Source organism: Lygodium microphyllum, chromosome 4 (assembly GCF_053477565.2).
Source record: "Lygodium microphyllum isolate KBCC chromosome 4, Lygodium_microphyllum_v1.1.10, whole genome shotgun sequence".
In the NCBI taxonomy this organism is placed as follows: domain Eukaryota; kingdom Viridiplantae; phylum Streptophyta; class Polypodiopsida; order Schizaeales; family Lygodiaceae; genus Lygodium; species Lygodium microphyllum.
The window spans coordinates 110,005,510-110,032,330 of NC_141138.1; the positions used below are offsets into that span (position 1 = coordinate 110,005,510).

At 40.3% G+C, this 26,821-nt stretch overlaps 1 protein-coding gene across 3 annotated transcripts in view; it reads left to right on the top strand.

Annotated features, from left to right (window-relative positions):
- Nucleotides 1-9,862: 9,862 nt before the first annotated feature.
- LOC148037468 (ATP-dependent zinc metalloprotease FTSH 5, mitochondrial-like) overlaps nt 9,863-26,821 on the top strand; it is a 48,059-nt gene continuing 31,100 nt past the window's right edge. For 2 of the 3 annotated variants that reach the window (XM_087676425.1, XM_087676427.1), the window contains exons 1-3: nt 9,967-10,171; nt 14,615-14,714; nt 14,841-14,952. In XM_087676425.1, the coding sequence (XP_087532551.1) occupies nt 14,685-14,714; nt 14,841-14,952 (142 nt within the window). In that variant the 5' untranslated portion in view covers nt 9,967-10,171; nt 14,615-14,684. The other variant, XM_087676426.1, reaches the window with a different exon arrangement.

Consider the following 26,821-nt stretch of genomic DNA (forward strand, 5'->3'; position numbering starts at 1 on the left):
AAAATTATGGAGCCAAACTTTGTCATAATAATGTACTACATAAGCAATAAACACACACACACACACACAAAAAGTATGTGTGAGTGAGTGATTATGAAGAAGAAGAGTATAGGAATGATGAAGAAATCAAGACTCAAGCTGAATACGTTAATGAGCTAAGTACAAGGAGCCCCTACATGAATACAAAAGCACGTTAGTGAGGGTGATAAAATGAAAGGTAGATGATGAAGACCACATGTAATGATGAAGAAAATTAGGGTGAATGCTAGTTGAGAAGGCACCGCTTCTATGGTAGCCTATAAATACTAGCAAGCAAGAATATGGCCAACTTGCTACCCCAAAGGATTGATCTACTAGCACCCACAAAAAATTGGCCAACTATTGAGAGCCTCATTAATGATGATAAAATGGGCTAGATGTGCATCAAATGATAACACATAATGAATGTATGGATTGATGCAAGCTCCCATGTCTTCATCAAACTTTCATAGAGCTCACAACCAAGACATGACAACAAAAATATAGTGGCTAGTAATAATCCCTCTCAGATCCTAGGAGTGGCTAAAGGCTAAAGAGGGTTCATGTGATGAAGCATAGAAGGTAATGTAAGGTTCTTTGTAAAGGTATATGTTGCATTGTCCTTTGTAGAATAATAGATCAACTTGAGTGCTCCATTGAAAACACTCTCTCAAGCATGATGATATTGCACCTTAGCATGGTTTGTTTAGGCATGAAAGACGGGGTTCTTTGTACCTCGATGTGTTTTGTGTAAGCATGACATATAGGTTCTTTGTAATGGCAAAGAGCACTTTGGTTGATAATCATTTCTTTTGTAATGGCAAATATAATTTTGGTTGATAATCTATTCTTGGGCATGTAGATCCATCAAATACTTGCTCTTCCTCTTAGGAGGATGTGGAACCAATTGCCATGTTTGATTTTGCTCAATAGAATCAAGCTCTTCTTGCATAGCATGACACTAAGTCTAGTGCAAGAGAGCCTCATGAATGGTAATAGGCTCCTCATCCACCATAGTCCTAGTCATGAGGACATAGTTTGCACACAATGAAACACCCCTGATCTTGCTTTAACAATTGAAGATTGCTAATATCTAAGGTACATCGATGGGGTTAGGAACTTAACTTTTGGATACTCCATTAGCTTGCACAACCACCATGGAATTGCGAATGATTTGATGGGGGTGAAGGCACATGTGCCTTAGCCACCTTGTATTTTCTCTATACATTGTACCCACACACCTGTACATTGTAGGCAACAAGCGCCCATCACTATCACTTTATTGTTTATTCTTTACATGTTAATAGATTAAGGGAAGGCAAGTTACATGTTACGACTAGTAGAGTTCCCACATGCCATCTTGCTCTCTCTTGCTTGAACCTCCATAGCTCTTGCTTCTTTCTTGCTTTCTCTTGAGCTTCCACTCTTTCTCCCACCTTTCAATCAGTATTAGAGCAAGCATTCAAGAAGCTTTATCAACATTGCATTTAGCTCAGGAAGAGAGCTTGTCTTACAACTTTCACGGTAGCCCCATTCGAGTCCATTTGAGGTATGCATTTGCTTCCCTACCTTCAACACTGATTCCAAGTTGGTTGAGAAGCTTCCCAAGGCTTAGTCGAGCCTTGTTGAGTGCTTACTAAGCTGAGAAGCAGCTTTTCTATCCATTTTGAGTGGATATAAAGCATGCTATAGAAGTCATTTACAATCATGGTAACTTGAGAACACTTTTATATTTTGGCCATAACTTTTGCATGTAATATTGAATTGAGGTGTTCTATAGCTAGAAACAAAGATCGTGACAAGAATTACAAACATGACTACTCATAGAGTTGATTCTATGTAACTTTCAATTCTCTATTTTACATAGAACAAAACACTTATTGTTTGGATGAAAGCTTATATGTTATATAGCTTTATGTATTACATGATTGCATACTATTTAGGTCTTCCATATGCTTATGTTGATGCTCAACATTGATGTTTATGTATGAATATGTTTATAGTGACCTTTGAAGCTTGGATTTGAGCTTCATTGGATGTATTTGGGTGTTAGCCATTTGCTTTGGTGATTCTTTACTTGTAGGTTGAAGACATATTGGATGCACATGTTCTAGTTCTATGCACATGGGTAAGTCGTTAGCTCTTGCACATTTAGATGTTTGTGGTCCCATACACTATCGATAATTGGGTGGCAGGAAGTAGTTTGTTACATACATATATGATTATTTGCATAAGGTTTGGGGCTATCATAGTAAGTAGAAATAAGATATTTTACTTACCTTTCAATGCTTTCTAGCTATGGTTGAGAACCAATTTGGGTATAGATTGAAGAGCCTAAGGTATGATAATGGGGGTGAATACGTCTCTAAGGCATTTGAGTAAATTTGTGATGAGAGGGATATTAAGCATTGGTTGACCACCTCATGCACACCATCCTAGAATAGTGTTGTAGAGCGCATGAATAGGACTATTCAAGAAAGATTTTGTAGTATACTTAAGTCAAATAGGTTTACCACAGTACTTTTGGGCTAAGGCACTTACTACTATCGTGCATCTCATTAATAGATCCCCATGCACTACTTTTGGAGCAATTCCATATACACAGTAGTAAACCTATTGGCTGCCCATTACCTTCTCATGGGAAGGTTAGTTAAGTAGATTGTCCTCAATCACATGATAAGAAGGCCGAGATGGCCAAGCTCCCATATGCATTTGTGGTGGGCAGCTTGATGTATACCATCATAGCCACTAAACTTAACATATCATTTGTAGTGGGAGTTGTGGCTCCTTATATGGCTACACCTGGTTGACAACATTTAAGATATCATGAAGGGTATCATGAGATACCTTAAGGGCACTAGATATGTACATTTGCTATGGTGGCCAGGGTACTAGAGTCATAGGTTGCACGGGCTCAGATTATGCATGACATGTAGATAGTAGGAAGTCCACCTTTGGCTATGTCTTCACCTTTGCTAGGGGTGATGTTTCTTGGATGTCTAGAATGTAGAAATGCACAGCCTTGTTCACTATTGAGGCTAAGTATATTGCAACCATTGAGGCTTGCAAGGAGGCCCTATGGTTAGGTTGGTGGTAGATCTTTGGCATCATTGGTATGACTTTTATGTTGTATCTGGACTCTATGAGTGCCATCCAGGTTGCACATAATCTGATCTTTCATATGAAGACCAAGTATATTGAGATCCATTATCACTCCATCAAAGAGGTGATTGAGGATAAGCATACATAGCTTGATTGATGAGAATCCTATAGATCTACCCATTTAAAGTCTCTTAGTGGAATGTTATGCCTTCGTCTGAAAGCTGATGGGCATAGGATGAGATGATGTCTTTCCTCATCTTCTTGTACTTTGTGTACATGTTGTACTTTTCTAACTTTTTGTTTTTACTTCTCACCACTTAGGCACATTCGCCTTTAAGTGGGAGATTGTTGGGGGTAGATGTGCCTATGCCTTAGCCACCCTGTATTTACTCTGTACACTATACATATACACCTGTATACTACAAGTGATAGACACCCATCACTATTACTTTATTCTTTATTCTTTACATGACAATAGAATAAGGGAAGACATGCCACACTTTGTGACTATTAAAGTTTCCACATATTGTTTTACTCTCTCTTGCTTAAACCTCCATAGCTCTTGCTTCTTTCTTACTTTTGCTTGTGCTTCCACTCTTGCTCCCACCTCTTAGGATTGATCCAAATCTTGTGAAGGAGATATTGAAGCGAAGCAAGTTTGGGTTTCTTGTATTTGATGTAGGCTCTTCCTCATTAAGATCCCCCTTTGAAACAAGAGGAGAGGAAAAATTAGGTGTCACCAATGAATGAGATGACAAGGGACAAGATGGAGAATGAGAGTGGGCCATTGGATTATGGAGAAGGGGAGGTAACTTGAAAGCAAGGAGGGGTACATAAGGAGCTAATAGGGGAGAGTTATTTGGTTAAGAGGACAAAGAAGAACCATTGGATATTGCAACATTAGAAGTAGATGAGAGAAGAGGAGAGGATGAACCCTCGAGAAAGGCCACATCCCAACTCACCACCACTTTTTGCAAGTCAAGGTCAAGGAGACAGTAGCCCTTGGTGTGAAGGGCTATACCTAATAAGAATATTAAACTTTGACTTGGCATCTAACATCCCTCCTTTTGTTTAACACATGTACATAGACATCACATTTGAAAACTAAAAAATGAGAAACAAAGGGCTTCCACTTGAAATGGGCCTCATAAAGTGTCTTTCCAAGCATGATAATTGTATGGATGATTCATAGATGTGTACAATAGTTTTAATGGCACAACCCAAAGGGGATGTGAAAGCCCCTTGTGCTCAAGAATGAACCTCACCATCTTTGGCATGGTTCAAATAAGAAAGCCAAAACACATCTGGAAAATTCATCCATAATCAACATCCAAAGATGGCATTACCTAATGAAGGAGTGGGCAAGCTCCTTCGTTAGGGTTGCACAAAATTTTATGGACAAGCTCCAAAGGGGTAGTAGCCCAAAAACATAACTTGAAAAGTTATCCACAATCAACACCCAAATATGGCATTGCCTAATGAAGGAGTGGGCAAGCTTCTTCATTGGGGTTGCAGAAATTCATACAAACAAGCCCAAAAGGGGTAGCAGCCCAATGCAAAGTCTACTTTGAAACAGGGGCCCCATATTGCCTTCCCATAATACAATTAGGGAAAAGAATTAGAAGTTGAGGAGAAATTTCTAATTACCTTTACCAAACCTTGACGACTAGTTTGTTGAAGAGAGTCAAAGCTGACATGACCATAATGTGCATGCCACAACATCCCTAACTCAAAGAAAGAATGTGCTGCTGATAAGGTAGAGAGCTTGTATAGTCCACCCTCTTGATGAGTGGTCCAAAGAGGGTGCCAAGCTAAGTGAGGCCATAAATAAATATAAGGTGAAGCCCAAATTTAGTACATTTGGAAATGGACAAGCCAAAAGAAAGAGAACAAGGAAAAGAAGTAAGTTGACAAAAACAAAGAAAATGATGAGACGTTGAAGAGCCATCCCAGGTGCCATCACTATGGAAATACTACTTACCCAAATGAGAAATGTTGGAAGAAACACCCTCAATTTCAATCTAGGCAATAATTTAAGGCTACATTGGCCACAATGATAGAATCTATCTTTATGCACTCATATGAGGTGGTGAACGTCGCATTGGCTTTTTCTTCATTATGAGGTTATGAGAGAGAGTCATTCATAGTAGCAATGTATGCAAGCAAGATTTATGTGTGCTTTTGCATTAGTTGATGCCTCTTTAAATAGGCAAAGATTTACCACAATAAATGCATTTGGCCTCTTTTTTGGTGCCAACTCATCCATAATTATCCTTCCACGTATTTATCCTCTCTTAGACCTAGTTCCCATACATATGCATCAAATATGCTAACAAATCTCCCCTTTATGTGTGGTTGGTCATTATGGATGTGATTACAAAATAAATTTGCCCCCCCTGAGTCCCGTATCATACTCATAATTATGTGGTGTGATTAGAATGTAAACAAATGAAATTGGATTGAATAGGAGGTTTGTCACCTTGTCTACATAATGGGTACCAACGGTGGACTTTACAACTGTGGGATTTAGAATAGGTGTCCACTGGATGGAGATACATCATTGGATTCATTTGATTTAGATATATCATGATTTTGAAGTGGCTTGGTTGCATAGTTTGCTTGGTTGAAATAGCACTCTCTCTCAAAATGCATCATTGGATTCATTTAATTTAGACATATCATGACTTTGAAGTGGCTTGGTTGCATAGTTTTCTTGGTTGAAATAGCACTCTCTCTCAAAATGACCAAAACATATGCAATTTGTACATTTATATTTATATTTGTTTCTGCATTTCTTTTCTTCATGATTAGTTAATCCACAATGATTGCATTTGAGTCTTGAGTTTTATTGTATTAATGAAGACATTGTCATGAGTAGTGATTGAAGTGCTCCCAGGTGGATTTAATTCTCTCTCTCTCTCTCTCTCTCTCTCTCTCTCTCTCTCTCTCTCTCTCTCTCTCTCATAAGGATGCCTCTGTTGTGTAGCTTTAGATCTTCCATAGACAATTGTTGCTTAATGCATTTATATTTATTCATGTGACTTGTGAGATATTCCTTTGGTTTGAACTTCAAATTATCATGTCACAGTAGTGGCTTCACCTTGGAATGCTTGGATTTGGTGCCGAAGACTTTGTTGAGCTCCTTCCATGTTGTATTTGCACTTAGAATACAATCAATGTGGTACATGCATTCATCATCTAAGCCTATTGCTATGTATCCCAAAGCTTTCTTGTTGCTTTCTTCATGTTCCTCTCTCGAGCTTGTTGTGCCTCTCCCAATGATAATGACCCATAAGCTCTTTTACATAAGAAGATAGATTATTTTTGATTGTGAGGTGTGGAACCCAAATCTCGTAAACTTATCAATGACATCTTGAGTTGACATTTTGTTTAATGGATAGGCCTTATCCGGTTATCTTCTATGGTAATGTCTAACTCCAATTTACAAGTGAGAAAGAATAACAAATTATAGACAAGCTAAATGCAAATGAATAGTGCAAAGACAATGCACTAGTTAATGAAGACATAGATCAGTGTGTAGTGTGAAGAAGAGCTGAATGCAAATCAGTTTGATGTATCAGTGTGAATGGGGACCAAGAAATAACTAGTTTATAATGGACAACTGTGAAAGGGAGTTAAAGTCAAAACAATTACATTTAGACCAATGTGAAAGGGGCTCAATATCATTAAAGTTGAATGACCTTAATAGTTTATCCAATGCTTTATCTCTCAGACAAGGTGACTACCGTTTATGTGGATGGAGTGGAGTGGATCTATTTGGCATGGATGCAGGGGCATGGAATTCAAGCACCTTATTTACCAACAATCGTTGCCACAAATAACACAAAAGGACAATTAACATCTAAGCCAGACTAACCGATTAGATGGAGGGGCACAGATTTAATAACTAGAATTACAATGAAGAAGGGTGTCAGTTTAATAATAAAAATTACAATCAGTAAGCTTGCTACTAATTGTAAAGTAGAGGCTCATGTGAGTAATGAAAGAATGAACACAATTCCTCCCTTCAAAGTAACTAGGGCAAACCTTCCAGGTGAATGGATTGTTCGTTGAGGTAGACACTTTTACAACCAAGTCAATAGGGCAACTTCTTCAAAGGTCAACAATGAAAAATATAGAAGAATATGAGCAAGGGTAGGCAGCTTAGTGTAGAAATGGACTGAGGTAGCAATGGAAAAGAGAGAGAAGAATATGGATAAGGGCAGGATCATGTTGCTTTGATACCAATTGATGATTATGGAGGATATGAGAGAGAGAAAGCCATTCATAATGGAAATGTATTCAAGCAAGATGAAGTGTACTTTTGCATTAGTTGATGCCTCTTTAAATAGGCAAATGTTTACCATAAGTACAATGTGGTTGGCCTATTTTTTGGTGCTCACTCATCCATCCTTAAGCAGTATGAGAAGAGTAAAGGAGTGATGTCAAAGGGAATATAAGCTATCTGCTGTGATTGTCAAGATCCCCATGGAGGGAAATATTTATTCAAGTGATAGCCATTGGCCAAGAAGGGATAATCAGAGGTGTTTACAACTTGTATCAACATAGAGCCATTAGATTTGACTGAAAGTACTTTGTAAGGGCCCATTCAACATTGTTAAAGCTTTCCAAGAAACTTACCAAAGCATGAATCACATTCCAGGAGAAGGTTGCATATGAATTCTTTTTGTTTGATGAAGTTATCATGGTAAGCTTTACATTGAGCCTGTGTGGCTTCCATGCATTGTAGGACCATTCATGGAGTCTCATCCGGACATTCTAAGTGTAGGAAATGGTGTTGCATGGACTCGACATCTCCTAATCATTCCTTGATAGCCACTCACAAAGAGGGTAATTCCAGCTCGACATGAAATATAGCTTATGTACCATAGACCGATTGGAAATATGTTTATCTTGTTGTTACCTTATGGGAGGTTCTGTATGCCTAGAGGACTTTTGTAAATTGATCATTCCAATCATAGCGATGTGCGGCAATCGTCCTTATCAGTATCGAAGAGAGGATGTGATTGGTGACTTTGGCTGGGCCGTTGGCTCTGGGTTAGTAGGGTGTGGATTTATGACGACGTATCTTGTTGATCTCTATTAGCCCTTCCATGATCTTATTCAAGAAGTGTGTGCCATGATCATTTACTAGCTCCAATGGACTACTAAATTGAGTGATAATGTTCTCGTATAGAAGCAGAGCCATGCTGTTGCTATCATCTTGTTTGAGAGCTTTAGCTTCATACCACTTTGTCACATAATTAATATATACCAAAATATATTTGTTCTACTTTCTTTTGGTTAGAGGATCGATTGGGCCCACGAAGTCAATGCCCCATTTCTTGAACGACCTCAAGGGAAGGATAGGTTGTAATAGTATAGCATTGATTTTTATGGGCTTTTCCATTCGTTTGATAACAAGTATCACAAAGCTTACAATAATCATAAGTATCTTTGTGGAGGATTGGCCACCAATATACTACAACAAGTAGATATTTCTTGGTTGTTACTTCTCCTGCAAAGTGTTTGCCACATGGCTCATCATGGCATGCCTTCACGACGATTCCAATCTCATCTCTTGCTATGTATCTCCACAATACTTTATCTTTACCTTTCTTATATAGAGTGCTACCTAGTAAGTTATAGAGGGGTGATTCCAATAAAAGCTTCTTCTTTTCACTGCTAGAAATATTAGGGGGTATTGTTGTGTAGCCAATAGGTTGGCAATGTTAGCATACCAAGGAGTCACAGTCTCTATTAGAAACAGAGCTGCATCAAGAAGGTTTGGATCATCTTGATTCCCTTCGTTGTTCAGAGGGATTCGTGATAGATGATCATTCACAACATGGGAACAATCGGGTTTAATGACCACTTTAAAATCAAACTCTTGGAACAGAGGGAGTCATGTTCATCAGGAAGGATGATAGAGCCTCACGATCCACGGAAAACTTGAAATGTGTTGACAGAAGGTAATGCTGAAACTTCTCTAAGGTGAATATTATCACCAAGTACTCAAGCTTTGTCATTGTATACTTTTGCTCTCTATTAATGAAAATTTGGCTTGCATGATAAATTGGTTGTTCTAGCTTTAATGAGCCTTTTTGATAGATAATTGCACCTAGCCGTTCGACTGATGCATTAGTGTGAACTTGGAATTCCTTTGTCCAATCAAGAGGTAGTAGGATGGGTGCTCTAATCAAGCACTACTTCAAGGTATTAAAGGCTTCTTCACAATCATTTGTGCAATTAAACTCACCATCTTTCCTTAAGGGCTTGTATATGGGGGTTGCCTTTGTTGCAAAATGTGTTATGAACCTCCTATAGTAGCCCACATGGCTAAGAAATCCTTTCAACAGTTTTAGATTAGTTGGTGTGGTTAGGGTTGCGATCTTCTCAATCTTGGTAAGGTTTGTTGTTATTCCTTGTGCATAGACAATGTGGCTCAACAAAACTCCTGAAAAAATCCCAAAGATGAGTTTTTTGGGGTTGAGAGAGATCCCATACTCTCGGCATCGATCTCAAAATAATATTCCAAGTGTCCCCAATGCTTGCAAAGTGGGTTTAGGGGGGTACAATTCAACCACCACAAGATATGCGTAGGTCATCATCGACTTTGTCGACTATTGTAAGTCAATTAATGTACACAAGTTCTCGCTTGGATTGGCTTGTTGCCAATACAAGGGCCACTATTGTTTCTAGTATTTGACCCATTGCAGTCCGTGGCTTAGATTGGGTGTAGCGAGGCGACTCGTCCCTAGTATTGACCCACTTGTGTACCTTGGATCGAAGGTTCACAACATGAAACAAGGGCGGCCAACGGTGCCGACAAAGTTCGAGGTTCTCCCTCTGCCTCTCTGTCTCCATTTTTTTGGTTAGAAGTCTGTCTCTCTCTTTCTCTCTCCCTCAGACCTCTCTCTCTCTCTCTCTCTCTCTCACCCGCGCGCGCACGCCACGAGAGAGAGCTCTCCCGCGACCCTATTACTAAACAAAAAAAGAGAGCTCTCACGCGCGGGCACCGGTGGATTGCAGCTTTTGCCTCCATAGCCAGGTACTGTATCGTATCCCCTTCCGAGCTCTTGTTACTAGTAGCGAAACACTAGATACCTTGCGTGAAAACGCGATCTTTCACAATGGCCTCGAGAGCGGAGCGTGGCTCCGGTCCTTGGATGCGAAAGTGGTGCCTATCTAAAACCTCCAGGTTCGAGGCACAGTAAGAATAATCTGTTTTTGAAATCCACATTCCTTTGGACCTTTCAATCACAGTCTCCATCGTTTAGCATTTATGATGCCTCCAACAATAATCTGCCGATGATTACAGTGGACAAGTTGTGGTAGCAAATTATTAACTTGAGAATCAGAGAAGCTCTGAGCTGTGAAGAGGTTCTTTCAGAAGAAGTAGTTGCTTTTCGAGAATCCACTCTACCTTACTTTGGAAATTTCAGTTACAATCTCCATCGTTTAGGCATGTGTGAAGCCTCCAATATTATGCGCAGATGATTGCAGTAGACAGGCAGCGGTAGCAATGAATAACTTGAAAAGCGGAGAAGCTCTCAACTGCGAAGAGGCTCTTTCAGAAGAAGAGTAACAACAATCAGTCTCTGAAAATCCACTCCGCCTTATTTTGGACCTTTCAGTTATAATCTCCATGTTCAGGCACGTGTGATGGCTCAAATATTATGTGCGGATGATCACAGTGGACAAGCAGCAGGGTAGCAAATAAATAACTTGAAAAACAGAGCAGCTCTCATATTATGCTGCCCACACTGCTTGTTGGTAACGCAATTGCAGTGGATGGAGGAGACATTTAGTCATCACTGAATCGAATTTAGTGGATTTGTCAGGCAGTCAGATTCTTCTGTGTCGTTCAACCAGAGCCGGTTTTTATGCTGTCCACTTTTGGGGGATTAGTCTTTATGTTATTATACCAGTCAAGCAAGACAATGAAGTGTCTGTTCCACTGGATTTGAAGCTTGGGAGGCCTACCTGATGGTGGGATCTTTGTATTTTCAAAGATTTTGGCCAACAAGCTGTTGTATTAAGGGGGGATTATTTGACATAATATCTCGAATGCACAACTGGGAATCGATCTTCCATGATGAGGTGGTCACGATTCAATTGGATATTGGAAAAGTTCTTGATCAGGTCGACTGGTCCTTTCTTTGACAACTCGATTTTGGTCTTTGAATGACGAATGCCATTTACACAACCAGCCATAGTAGGTTAGCCCCAATAACGCCTGATGGGGTTGCCTTTGAAGAAACTTCTCTCACTTGCTCTCTGAGGTAGGGTTATTGTTTAAGTACTTTGTCGTCTGCCTTGGTGGCTCATTGGGGTGTTAACACTACTGAAAAGCTTGCATTGAATTGCAAGCTAGTTGGCTTGGCCCCTCCTACTGGGGCAAAGATGTGTTGGGCTTTGTTTGGATTAGTTTGTAGTCTCCAAGTACTGAAAAGCTAGTTCTCATTGGTAGACAAAGTTGACCCATTTGGGTTGGTAGGAGAGTGTTCAGCAGTTGTGTCCTGCTTCTTCCATTTCTTTGGTCATTCTCACATGGTATTATATGATCAGTGTTGTTGGGTCTGTGCTTTGTGTGCTGCTATTACCGACTGTTTCAAGTCTCAAAAGTGCTGGTTTTTACTCCTTGCTGGTCTGCTGTATACTAAGTGGCCGGTTTTGCTACTGGTTGCTTTTTCTGTTGTTAGAGCTGCCTAACCTTGCATTTCTGCTCTCTTATTCTTCCTCCACATCTCGTGACCTGTTCAATAGCTGGATGACATCATTCTTGATGCAGACAACTTGATTTCTGCTCTCAAAAGTTGATATGCCCTGTGTTTTATGCTGCTGCACTACCACGGAGGGTTGGGACTGCTTCTTCAAGGTTGCTACACTTGTTACCTCGCTGCATTTTTTGCTGATCTGCTCTACTTTGCACTTGCATTTGTGTTTTCGATTGTAGACAGGGTCTTGTATGTGGTTGTTGTGATGTATCACTACACTCACTTCAGTGTTGTGCCCATCATTGTGCTTTATACTGCTTTTTGTATGTATGTGTGTGTGTGTGTGTGTGTGTGAATTGTGTTGTGAGCTGTGGAACTCGTGTTGTTTTGGCTGATTGACCATACCTAGGTATCTCTATCTCTCTATTCTTCCTATCATCTTTCATATCACCGATCTTCTTTATGACTATTCTATCTAGTGGGTTTGAGATTTCTCTCACCATGGCCTAACCTTTTTCTGTTGAGGCTTCCTTCTCGACCTTTGAGGATGCATGGATTTTGGTTTGCAGCAGCAGGTTCTTCACGTTCTGCTTTGACAATGTCTTGTGCTTCACGGATCTGTTCCACATCTGATGCCACAAATCAGCGGGATGATTGTGTTGTATTTGGACAGATCCTGGATGGCGTATACAGCCTGCAGTTGGATGCTGGAGTGCAGCAAGAATCTAGTGTTAGGTGTGTGGCAGTGAGGACTGCAGAAAGTAGCAATCTGGTGGACTGATGATGGGGCAGACCATTAGAATGCCTGTGATCTTGAGCGGCAGCAGCAATGATCACCTCTACTGGTGAAACACAGCAGTCTGGAGCTGGAAGTCTGATGGGGCGGGCAAATTGTGCACAGCAGACATAAACAGCACCATGGCTCTTCTGGATAGCAAAACTGCAGCTCCGTGGAGCAGTCTCAAGGCTGTAGCAGGCTGCAATCTGATGCTGCGAACTTGGGCCAGCAGTGGGGATGTTGAGGCAGCAGGTGTGCTAGCTGTGCAAGGTTGCTAGGACAGCAGGGGCTGTGCAGTGGCAGCAAGCAACAAAGTTTTAAACTTGGGAGTTCATGGTAACAGGTAATTGTCGTAGGTTAATAATATCATAATGATGATGGCCATTCTCAACCTACAGATCTGGGATCAAGGATGGTGGTGCTAGGATGCAAAGATACTACACCCCTGATCCCATTTATAGAACTTTTAGAGCCATGGAGACTCATGCCAGAGTCTGCATTTTGCATTTTGCATTTTGGGATTTTGGGATTATATGCGAGGCAAGAGAAAAAATAGGCTATGATTTAAGTATTGGTTTGAGGCCTAGTTTCTTGTAGCTTGATATGCTTTTATTGGTTGACCACACCACTCTCTAGAGAGTACAATCTTTGAAGAATACCATAAAAGTACAATATTGGGTGAATTACTCAAATAGTGATCCACCACCCTGATCAGCTTATGATGAATCTCTTGCTTCACTTTGGTCCTGCCACATACAAAATCTATCACATTGGTTGTGGCCCAAGACTCTCAAACTCACGATTGTAACAAATAGAGCTCCATCCAATAACGCTTAAGTGTGAGCATGGACACGTCCTAGTTGACAGATATGTTTTAAGAGGGAAAGAGAGAATGTTAGGTTTCGATCCATAGAATTGTAGATGATGCTCCTCCTCGTGGAAGCAATGCAAGATAACCTATCATCTGCACTACAATTGATCATCAACAAAGGCTATAAGGTGAAGATGTTGAACTAAGTGTGCCATCAATGAATCATCAACACCCATGTGCAAATGCAAGTCTACCCTAAATGCAAGGGCTGTCAGTTGGAAAAGCTTCCTTTGTACATTGTCCAAAAGGACTCTGTAGAATGATGAGAGTGGTACTGTGTGGGATGAAAAATTAAATGAACACTTAACCTCTAAACGGGCTAAAGGTTGAAATGTAAATTGAGGGGAAAAATGCATAATCTTTACATGCTCAGTAGTCAGGGCCCAGACCTGATTGATGGGCTTCCATTTGCCGATTCATTTCTTCCATGAGTAGAGCACTCTCTACGTCAGCATACAAAAGGATCGCATTAGAATTGCTCTTATGTGAATGATTTTCATTAGAAAGATGTGTGCCAAGGGCCACCACCTGATGGGTGATCTGATGGTGAAATTCATTGGTCCATGGAATCAGGCTTGAGACCTGGATTGATATTCTGCGCCTATGAATCCTGTACTCAAGTACGGGGTCACGCTTAGGCTCCCACATGGCTGACAGGCTCAGTGGGAGCAAGCGATGTGGATAGAGAGTATATAATTGTGCATGTGTTTTAATATGAAAGTGACATGCAACAGGGGCCTGCATGATAAAGAGGAGTATTTCACAGTGTCCAGTTGTTTCTGCAAGCTGTGCAGTGTGTTCAGACTTATGCTTCTTTTTTCACTGTTCACTGCTTTATGTGATTACCATTCAACAAGGGTACTTTATTTCCTCATAAATGATGATTGCAATGAGGTGACGATTCCTAATGGAAAGCAGGTGGAATCTGTGCAGTAAAGGCTACCTACCAAGAACAAAAGTATTAAGTTGAAGTACTTGGTTGAAATTCCATTGTAAATTTTAAACTAACATTCATACAGATTGTTGGTATTGCTTTTGTATTGCTCCATCAGTGTACCTGTTTTTCTATTAGTAGAGTTAGGTTTCATATCAATGTTATTGACACATTTGTGCTGATGGTTGCAGTTTTGTATGAGCATGTGCTATTCCTAGCTGCGTGTGTTTCTGTGGTCATAGCTGTGAGATTGGACAAGGGATGGCGTGGCGCCATAGCATTATGAAAAAGGTTCGGCAAGCCATGTCTGGATTGTTGATGTTATGATACTCTTATCTCTGATGGAATAATAGCAAGGTGATCTTATACTTTCTTGCGTTAGTTGTTAGTTTTCTGAATAAATTATTCCTCCTAAAGGATGCCAGTCTCTTAATGCATACAATTGCATGGAGGTCTTCATCTGTAAGCAATCAAGTCTGCTACCCATTTTTGAGAGGCCAACTACATGCAGATGCAGCCAGTTCCAGAGGTATGGCCTTGTTATTAGTATTTGGTTGGTTACAGGGAAGAAAAGCTTAACCCTTCAGTTTTGCTGCTTTTGGTTTATTGAACGATTCATCTTGGGGAGCTCCTTTTTAATATTGAATTACCATCTCATGTGTGGCAAATGACAAAGAACCTCTGATTTAGTGAATTGAAACTTTCCTTCTTGATCAAGTATAAAACATTGTGAAGGCTTGTGGACAACAGGGTTTAACAATGTAAGAATCAAAGATCGCTTACATTTCTGCCAATAGTTGTGTGTTGGGGAGGTTGATGTACTAAAAAGTGTGCCTGATTGCTCCCGTTTGTAGGATGTGAAATTCATATGTTTGATTCACCTTTTGCCAATCAAGCTTAGATTGTGCAAAGTATTTAGCACTTTGCATAAAAGCCAGGGGTTGAATACTTGGGAGTAAAGAGTATGTTCACTTGATTGAGAATGTGTTAGATAAAGAAACAAGGGGGTAGTGCTAGGGTTATTTCTGTGAAGACAAGTTCTATTCCATGGTCTTAGAGGTTAGGAGGACAGATCACATTTGGCAGTGTAAAAAAATTTCCTCTACATTCCTCTTTATCCTCCATTGTTCAAGCTTCTTGTAACCAGTTTAAGAGGAGAAAAGGATCGTGGAATGTAGCCTTATGCAGTCTCACCATAGCTGGTGTGGCTTTTGTAGCTACTGTAACCCTTTCTTAGGTGACTGTTTTACTTCATGTCTCTTTGCCTGTTCCTGCTTTACATAAGGCAACAATGAAACCAAAAAAGCCATAGATATTACCGTAAATCAGTGACCTGAACTAGAAGGGAATATATGTAAATCTCTCATTCCAAGGAGTACATTTGTTCTTGGGGAGGCTTAGAAAAGACCGCCGACTGTTGGGCTCTTCTGGTAGAAAGGGCCATGCAACGCCAGCAGAAGGTTTAGAGACTTTTCTTTGGTTTTCTTTGCTTGTTCCTGCTTTACACAAGGTGATGAGAGAGAGAGAGAGAGAGAGAGAGAGAGAGAGAGAGAGAGAGAGAGAGAAGGCAGCACGATGGACTGACAGAGTCCAGTGGCCTACAGACCTGCTCAATGTGATCTAGAGACCTAGCATGCAGCACCCTACAGACCTGTAGCAGTCTTCATGCAGGCAGGCAGGCGGTGCCACTCAGCCAGATTGGGAGTACAGCTGATGCAATGCAAGCAGGGCTGCAGTCCATGCAGCACCCTGCAGCAGGGTAGAGTCCCTAAGCGTACATAGAGACATGCCTGCAGGCAACGTCCTGAATCAGGGCAGCAACTCTGTGCAGACAGATCTGTAGTGTGCATATATATATATATATATAGAGAGAGAGAGAGAGAGAGAGAGAGAGAGAGAGAGAGAGAGATTATGCACTCTAGAAGACCTGCTGTCCGGTGTGTGTAATCACTGGTATGCAGTCACATAGTGCGCAGCCCTGCAGTCCAGCGAGAAACCATCCTAGATTGCCCTCAGCCAGGGTCACTGATTGCTGACAGGAAGCTGATCACCATGTGAGAGTTGAATGCTGCCTTCATTGATCCGGTAGTGGACACTTTGAGGCCCAACTCTGAGGCTGATGGGGGGGGGGGGGGGCGCGGGGAAGAAATGGTCCCCTATATTGAGATGATGGCACCAGTTCCTGAGGTTCAGCCATGTTCTGATGTTCAGCCATTGGTTAAACACAGCAAGCACACTTTTGATGCCTTGATGATGGATTTTGAAGAGCCTTGGTAGTCTGAGCATCAGGCGTGCTCTTATGCGTAGGTTATATCTACTCCTGATGAATCTGAGGATTCAGATCGGGAGCATGTGTTGGAGTTCACCAACATATTGCTATGTGAGTGTGTACAACATAATAAAGAAGCATTTTTTGATCAGGATAAAGATGATGTCTTGGATGCTACCGTGGATACAAAGACCACCTTGTATTCTTTTTCGGTGTTCCATGAAAGAGGAGTTATCCTCTTCTTCATTGGTAGGATCTTGATGCTTTACTGGATCCATCAATGGTTACAATCCTTGTTGCAAGGGGGATTGTATGGATGAAATTTTTGTGGGACCAAGGGGTTTTTACGAGGTGCTGCTAAAATCAAGGCATTGTGATGATCTCGTGACACGGTTGCCTGTTCTTTGATTGTCGATTGGTTTATGTTGTGCCATGGAGATTGATGTGAAACCAGCCTTCTTGGAGAGGGTGGTAAAACATGATTAAGCACTTAATTACAACAATTAACAAATGAACATAAACTGAAATGCACACTTTACCATAACATTTTGGGACATTGGACACCTTGTTGGCCCCAAAATTGGCACCCCTTGCAGTATTTCTTTAACTTGTATTGCAGTCGGATGGAGTACAAACCGAGATATCTCCATCTTCTCTATTGATCCAAAAGCCCCTTGCTGTCATAAATGATTAGCAAGCCAATCGAGCAAATTGCCCCTTGATTTTCACCTAGGACTTGGACAAACTGGACCACAAGTTGGCCAAATGTTGCCCCAAATCAAATGGGATGGGTTGGCATATGAAATCCTTGACAATTCCTTGAATTTTAGTTGTTGATTTTGAGAGGTGTGAGAGCAAGCACTCAGGTAGTGTGCGCGTCAATCGAGGTGTGTTCATTAGTGTAGTGCAATGAGAGAGTGGAGAATCAAGAGATGGGTGTGTACTACTAGTGTAGTACACAAAGAATAAAAGAATGTATTTATACTTAGGGTACGGTACACTTACACCCGCAAGTTGGCATATGAAATCCTTGATAATTCCTTGAATTTCAGTTGTTGATTTTGAAAGGCGTGAGAGCAAGCACTCAGGTAGTGTGTGCGTCAATCGAGGTGTGTTCAGTAGTGTAGTGCAATGAGAGAGGAGAATCAAGAGATGGGCGTGTACTACTAGTGTAGTACACAAAGAATAAAAGAATGTATTTACACTTAGGATACGGTACACTTACATCCGCAAGGGTGTGTTTACATGTGTAAATAAATATATACACGGGAGTAGCGTAAGGACCTTTACACCCAACAACCTCCCACTTAAAGGTCCTAAGTGTATGTTTAACCAACTCCCACTAGCTGAATGCAATGCTCATGGTAAGCCTTTGTAAGACTTTTAGTAAGAACATCTGCAGGATTATCTTGTGTTTTGATCTTAGCCAGTGTGACTAGACCATCATCTAGAACGTGTTTGAAAAAGTGATACTGCACATCGATATGTTTGGTATGTGCATGAAACGTGGCTTTCTTAGCCAGGCATACAACACTCTGGCTATCACATCCAAGTATAGGTGTTTTGGTGGGCAGCCCAAAATCCTTGACCAAACGACTAAGCCAAACAACTTTTTTCAAAGCTTCAGTGGTTGAAATATATTCAGCCTCAGTGGTAGAAAGTGCTACTATCTTTTGCAGTCTAGAGCACCAAGAAATTGCTCCACCTGTCAAGGTAAATATGTACTGGCTAGTAGACTTGCAAGTAGGAGTTGGAATACTGAAAGGGATTGGGAGAATTCCATTGTAAATCAACTTCTTCTTTAATAAATCTAAAGAAATACCGAAAGGGACGCCAATTTTGGGGCCAATCGGGTGTGCATTGTCCAAGATTAGTAGGTAAATTTGTATTTTCAGATTTGCAATGATTGTTTGTTGTTGTAATTAAGTTGTAAGCAGGGATTTACCACCCATCCATGGACATTGATTGCTGATCAGTTTTTGCAATAAGTTTGGGATCAGTTTGGGGTCACATTTACAGTAGCTTGTGATTAATTCTTAGATCAGCAAATGATTAATTTATGATCAGATTATGCTCAGTTTTCAATGGTTTACATCTAGTTCCATGGAGAACAGCATATGCTATAATGCCATTGATGTTTTAGCCATGGTTTATGCTTGGTTTTCGCTATACTATGGTTTGATTTTGCCAAACGAGTTGAGCTCATGAGAAATGGACATGTCACATGATAATCTGGCAATGTTTTTGAGATTCTTTGTTAGTCTTATGCTATGTTATGTTGGCTGGTAATTTTCAGCATATGTTGGGCATAGGAATTGTTGAACAACAGTGCGCAATGTTGTGTTGACTATGATGCCCTATGGAAATTACAGTGTAGTACTTTGCTTTTGATGGATTTGGCAGTGCAATTGAGGATGATTGCTAGGATTCCAAGGGGGAGGACTGTCATGAGGACATGTATTTTTGAAACCTCACTTAACATGTGGATTAATTTGTAATCACATGATTAAGTAAATGTTGCACATGTGAGATGCAACCGAGATTAAAGTAAATTTATGAGCCCGGGACTTAAAGAAATCACGGGATGTCAAAGGCAAAAGTTGCTATAAGTTATACCGTATAGGTACTTGGTGATATTTGGTGTCAGTTGTTGGCTCAGGTCATCCATTTGGCCATAATTATCAGTTGTGACACTAGAGAAGTGGCGTTTAATGGTACCTAACGCCAATCTGATGGTCAAAGATGGTGCAGAGACACTTGGAAATGGAAGTTGCCTAGCCAATTTAATTATTGGCCAATCAGATTATTTTTCAAGGTATCAAAATAATTATTAGATCAATTTTCAGTATTTAAAAGCTGAAAATTAAATTTTAATTGTGAAAAATGTTGGAAAAACCATTTGGGAAGGTTGCCACTTGTCAAAAATGCCCATTCAAGATTGAAAACGTCTTTAGAGGTTGGAGAGAGGCATTTTTATAAATTCAGCGTGCAAGAGAGAGGGAGGAGAGGCTCCTGGTCTGATTTGCAGCCATTGGAGGACTTTCTGAGGTTGCCAAGGGTAGGAGAAGACCAATCAACATCAGGAGACAGCATCTATAGGTTGTTGAGATAGGGCAATGGCAGTAAATGATTAATTTTCGTCAGTTCTTTGCATCTATAAGCTGTTGTGGTAGGGCAGCAACTGCATTTGACTGATTTTCAGTCATTCTTCGCAACAAAATTCTGAATTTTCTTTCTCTACAGCTTTCCCTCTTATCTCCTAGCCATTTCACAGCTTTGCTCCAAAGATCTCAACATTTGGACGTGCTAGAAATTGGAAGCTCCAAGACTTGGATTCAAAGAGGGTTGAAGCTGTTTTTGGCCTATTCAAATGAAGGGACCAGCAAATAATTGAATTTGGGGCATTTTTCATCTTCATCAAAGCGGATGAAGGCCAATTGATTGCCCGAATCAAGGGGCAAATCGGATTAAAGACTTGCTGGTGATTCATCACAGCAAGGGGAGTTGAAATACTGAAAGGGATTGGAAGAATCCCATTGTAAATCAACTTATTCTTCTATAAATCTAAAGAAATACCGAAAGGGACACCAATTTTGGGGCCAATCGGGTGTGCATTGTCCAAGATTAGTAGGTAAATTTGTATTTTCAGATTTGCACTAATTGTTTGTTGCTGTAATTAAGTTGTAATCAAGGATTTACCACCCATCCACGTAAGGAAGACTGGTTTCATACCAAGTGCTACTTTCCTGGCGTAACAAAGCCTTTTGGTTGTTTTATATATAACTCTTCTTCTAAATCACCATTCTGAAATGTAGTTTTAATATCCATTTGATCACGTTCAAGATCCATAAATGCTACAATAGCAAACAATACCTTAAGAGTGGCCATTTTGACAATAGATGAAAAGACTTCCTGAAAGTCAATCCCCTCTTTCTGTGTATTGCCCTTAGCCACAAGCTTGGCTTTGTATTTGGGTTTACCATCCACACACTTGATTTTATAGATCCATTTGTTAGGAATAGCTTTCCTATATTTAGGCAATGGAACCAAATCCCAAGTATCATCCTGATATAGTAACTTCATTTCTTCCTACATAGCTAGCTCTCACTTTTTTTTAAACTCACATGATGATACCTCTTCATATGTAAGAGGCTCACCCCCATCTAAGTAAAATGCAGTTCCAAGAGGGATCGAACCTCCTTATAGGTCTCCTAACACGTGTAGAGCTTCTCATCCAATGATTTGTGTTATCAAGCAATGGATCCACATCCAAAGGAATGCCGATTTGATTATGCTATGCTATGGTTTGGTTTTGCCAGATGAGTTGAGCTTATGAGAAATAGACATAACATATGATAATCTGGCAATGTTTTTGAGATACTTTGTGAGTCTTATGTTATGTTATGATTGATTAGTAATTTTCAGCATGTGTTGGGTATATGGAATGGTTGAGCAACATTGCGCAATGTTGTGTTAACTATGATGCCTTGTGGAAATTCCAATCCACATAAACCATGGCTAAACATCAATGGCATCATAACATATGCTGTTGTCCATGGAAGCAGATGTAAACCATGGAAAACTGAGCATAATTTGATCATAAATTGATCACTTACTGATTTGAGAACTGATAACAAATTGCTGCAAATGTGACCCCAAACTAATCACAAACTCATTGCAATAACTGACCAACAATCAATGCAAAAACTGATACAAAATTGATTCCAAAAGTGACCATAAACGGTTCCCAAGCTGATAAAAAACCAATCTAAAAGAAATAAGAAATTTTGTCTCAAAATTGAGGGAAAATTCATGCCAAATTGATCACAAGTTGATGCAAAAGTATAGTTTCAGTGCGTGGGTGAAACTCATACTCATTTGTATACATCTCATAGTGACTAGTACACTAGTAGTGACCTCATGGCAAACATACTATCAGTGCAATACCTTGGATGCATGCTGAATACATCCGAGATTCACTACATATGAGAGCTGTCCATAAGTGGAGTGGAAGTGCTACCTTCCCCTTGAGCATCAGGCTATACTTCGGACCCTTGCTCTGCTGAACCTGACGGAGTCCGAACTAAAGTCAGCCCTAATTGAAAGGCATCTAGGTAAAGCTGCAACAACTGAGGATGGTCTGCCAAGTCGTCCTCTTCCATCTATTTGGCATCCATTGGTGAATAATTCTAAAATTTCACCAAGTATCTCCTAGAAACTTTACCTTTGACATTTCTTTCTTTATGTACCAAAATTTTCTCAGGTATCAAAATCTCATCCAGCTCCTTAACTTGAGGCTGAATTTCAACAGACATATCCGCTGGCACATCACCATGAAAAGGCCTCAACAAACTGACATGAAAGGCATTGTGTATCCGCGAATGTGGAGGTAATTTCAGCCGATATGCTACATTGCTGATCTTCTCCAACACCTGGAAGGGCCCATAGTATCTCATACTTAACTTCGGATACAATCTTTCTCTTCCTTTCATCTTTTTCAGTCTTGCCTTTTCAAAACGTAGCAAGACATAATCACCCTCTACAAACTACAAAGCATGTATGTGGCGATCAGCTACCCTATTTTGCTTCTCTTGCGATCTCTGAAGTGTATATTTTATCTTTGCATAGGCTACATCCAAGTTTTCCATGTAACGATCAGCCTCAAAGATCTTATCCTTAGTTTGCAGAATAGGTGGTACCTTCTTACCACTCTGAACCCCCTCAAATGGAGCTTTGCCTGTAGAACTATGCATTGTTTTGTTGTAAGCAAACTTAACCAAGGGCAAATGCTACTCCCACCATGTCTTGTGGTCTGAAACATAGCACCTCAAAAGATCTAACATTGTGGAATTTGCTTCCTCAGACTGATCATCTATCTGCAGATGAAAGGATGATGATAATTTTAGCATGGTACCCATATTCTCAAACAACCCCCTCCAAAATAAACTGGCCATCCGGGCGTCTCGATCACTAATGATCGACTCTGGCATACCATGATACTTAAAGATGTGTTGCAAAAACAATCGTACCATATAGTCAGCCTTTATTTTCTTCCTTACCGGAATGAAATGGGCTTGTTTGCTAAACTTACAAATGATAGTCCATCATTCCATCATTCCTTGTAGGTGTCTTAGGAAGCTAAAAAATAAAGTCTATTGCAATGCTCTGCCAAGGCCTATTTGGAATAGGTAAGGGCTGTAACAAACCCGACATCTTTTGCCTATTATGCTTTACCGTTTGACATACGATGCATGTCTTAACAAATTGTTCTACGTCATGCCTCAAAGCTGGCCAATAAAAAAAATGCTCCACTGTCTTGACCGTGGCATCAATACCTTTGTATCTTGCATACGGAGGAGCATGACTTTCAGTGATAACTCTAGGCCTTAATTGCTTTGTGACACAATCGTCCATGCATCATTAGAAAAGAAGAAAAACACTCGAAAGATGGGGTTACATGAAATGAAGCACCACTGTTAACAATCCACGATTGTGACAAACCATCATGAGCAGACAACAAGGCATCTATCACATCTCTTTTAGTGATATACATGTCTTCCACTGTCATAACATGTGGATCTGAAGATGCAACCAGCAAATCGGCATCTTTATCTTCTTCTGTCTTCTCAATAACAACCTTAGATACCACATTTGCCTTTTTGGTTCTTTAGGGGCAGAGTTGCCATCCTTCTCATTTTTTTTGATTGTGACAAAACCTCATGAGCAGACAACAAGGCATGCATCACATCCCTTTTAGTGATATATATGTCTTCCGCTGTCATAGCATGTGGATCTGAAGATGCAACCAGTAAATCGGCATCTTTATCTTCTTCTATCTCCTCAATAACAACATTAGATACCACATTTGCCTTTTTTGTTTCTTTAGAGGTAGAGCTGCTATCCTTCTCATTCTTTTTGCCTTTTGCATTAGCGTGCTTCTTGCATTCTTGCTCCCTTTTATAGTACTTGCAATCAGCCTTTTTATGCCCTTTGCATCCACATTGATAGCAAGTGACATCTTGCTATTTTTCCTTGCTTTGCCGCGATTTTTGTTCTTTTATTGCAACATTTGACCTCTTTTCAGTTCGTCCTCTTACATTGTAGGTTGATCCAGTGTTTTCCCTACTTGCCTTGTGTCTAATCTCCTCATTGAGAATAGAACCACACACCATCAAATGTCAAGTTGGGGTTGTTGCTTAATGACAACCAACGCTTCAACAGGATAGTCCTCAGTATAGGATCAAAAGCTGGTAAGCTTGCATCCTGTAACTCACTCAAAATACTAGTGAAAGCATTTAAATGCTCTGAGGTAGACTTAGACTCATCAAGCTTCAAGTTCACTAACTTTCACATGAGACATACCTGACTGATAAGAGTCGTATTCTCATATGTAGCCTTGAGTTTCTCCCAAACTTCATAAAGAGTGGTGGTAAGTCCCTTGATATCAATCGAGATATCATTTGTCATAGCCATTTTAATGTAAGTAATGGCTTTCTTATTCATTTTAGCCCAACCCTTATCTGACAAAGCAACAGGCTTTTGTTCTGCCAAAGCATCATCACAGTCCTTTAGAAAAAAGTATACCCTGTATATGATATTTCCAAAGATCAAAGCCATTGCCATTAAATTTACGAATCTCAAAAAGGTTCTTTGTGTCAGATGTAGATGCACTGCCAGCCATCTTCAACAATAAAAGACTACTATAAAATGTTGAATACTTTCAGCCAATGGTAAGGTTGCTGAATATAACAGCAAGTACACATTGTAACCAGCCTTCCTCCTTGGATAGGGTGGTAAATAACCTGATTAAGTACTATTTACAGCAATTAATAAATTCACAAAACTGAAAAGTACGCTTTACCATATAATCTTGGACATTGGACACCCTCTTGGTCCCAAAACTGGCGCCTCTTTCGGTATTTATTTAACTTAATTAAAGAAGAAGTTGATGTACAATGGGATTCTTCCAATTCCTTTTGGTATTTCAACACCCCTTGCTGTTCAAAATGACCAGCAAGTCTTAAATTTGATTTGCCCCTTGATTCGGGCAATCAATTGGCCTTCACTCACTTTGATGGAGATGGAAAATGCCCCAAATTCAATGATTTGTTGGTCCCTCCACTTGAATAGGTTAAAAACAGCTTCAGTCCTATTGAATCCAAGTCTTGGAGCTTCAAATTTTTGGCATGCTTACCGAGGCTGTTGCTAAACCCTAATTTTTGCTATAGATTAGGGTTTATAGCAAAGAATTTTGAAATTGCTCAGCTTCTGGTGATCTCAATGTTGCAATCTTTGGAGCAAGGCTTGGAGATGAGAGAGAATGTTGAGGAGAGAGAAAATTGAGACTTTCTTCACGAAGAATTGAAGAAAATCTGTCATTTACTACTACTGCCCTGTCTCAACAACTTGTAGATGCAAAGAACTGAAGAAAAGCAGTCATTTACTACTGCTGTTCTGTCTTAACAACCTGTAGATGTTGTCACTGGTTGTTGGTCGGTCTTCTCTTGCCCCTGGCTGCCTTAGAAGGTCCTCCAATGGCTGCAAATCAGAGTAGCAACATTTTCTCTCTCTCTCTTGCAGGCTGAATATCTAAAAATGCTTGTCTCTAGCCTCTAAAGACGTTTTTCATTTTTACACGGGCATTTTTGACAAGTGGTAGCCTTCCCAAATGGTTTTTCCAGCATTATCCATAATTAAATATTAATTTTTAGTCTTTAAATATTGAAAATTAATCTAATAATTATTTCGGTGCCCTGAAAAATAATCCGACTAGCCAATAATTAAATTGGCTAGGCAACTTCCTTTCTCGAGTATCTTTGTGCCATCTTTGACCATCAGATTGGCGTTAGGTACCATTAAACGCCACTTCTCTGGTGTCATCAAACTGGTGTCATCAAATTGGCATTTATGGCCAAATGAATGACCTAGGCCAACAACTGGCACCAGATACCACCAAGTACCTATGCAGCATAACTTATAGCAACTTTTGCCTTTGACATCCCGAGATTTCTTCAGGACCCGGGCTCGTAAATTGACTCTAACCCCAGTTAGATCTCACATGTGCAACATTTACTTAACCATGTGATTAAAAATTAATCTACATGTTAAGTGAGGTTTCAAAAATACATGTCCTCATGACACACACACTTGCACTTCCAAAGGTGTACAAGTACACACACTTGTACATGAATCAAATCTGATGCATATACATAAATGACAGCTCCCACTTCAATAATACATCACCGTAATGCCCAAATGCAATAGCCCAAGTGCTGTATGTACCATTGTTTCACTGCATAGTGAGCATTCAACAATACATATACTAAGGGAAGCTGCCCTTTTACAACATTTGATACATCCCAAGTCCAAATTTTTCCCACTCAGTAGTGAATTTGCTGTAATTTCACTGTCAAAGCACAAATTGGCTCAAAATGCATCACTGATGCGAGAAGCCTCAAATTTTTTGCAATGAATTTGCCGCAATTGCATTAATTCATCATCCCGAGTATTAAATACGGGCAAATGTTGCAGAAATTTCACAAATTTTGCAAAACCCCCAAATTTCACAAATTCTGCAAACCCCCCAAAATTTGGGGTCCAAATGTGCACAAAGTTTGCAATTTTTGGGTTAGATGTCACTATTCTGCATGGGCAGCATCAAATCTGGGAAAAACCCCAAATATTCGGGCATAAATCTACACAGATCTGAGCATTGTGCTTGCACGCGTGACACCCCGTTAATGAACAGGCGGACCTGCTTGCTGGAAGAAATTTAAGAAATGTCAAAAAAGAGTGAAAATGTGTTGAGGAGCTAGGCTGTTGACTTGTGATGTGTCGCTCGTCGCCCGTTGCTTGCTAGGACTGCGCCGCAGGTCGTGCGTCTGTTTGACATGCTGCCTGCTGCAGTTCGACCTGCCTATGAGCTGCTCTGGACAGCTGTTGCATGTAGAAAACATGAGCTGCTTGTCACGATTGCGCCTAGCCTGAAACGGTGTTGCTTGATTGGTCACGCTTGTTGTTGCCTCACTCTCGCTGGTCAAACTGACCATTGATTGTTCGTGATTGCCTGTCACTATCCTCGGGAAACGCACTCTCTCTTGCCAATGCTTTGATACCAGTTTGAAGGGCA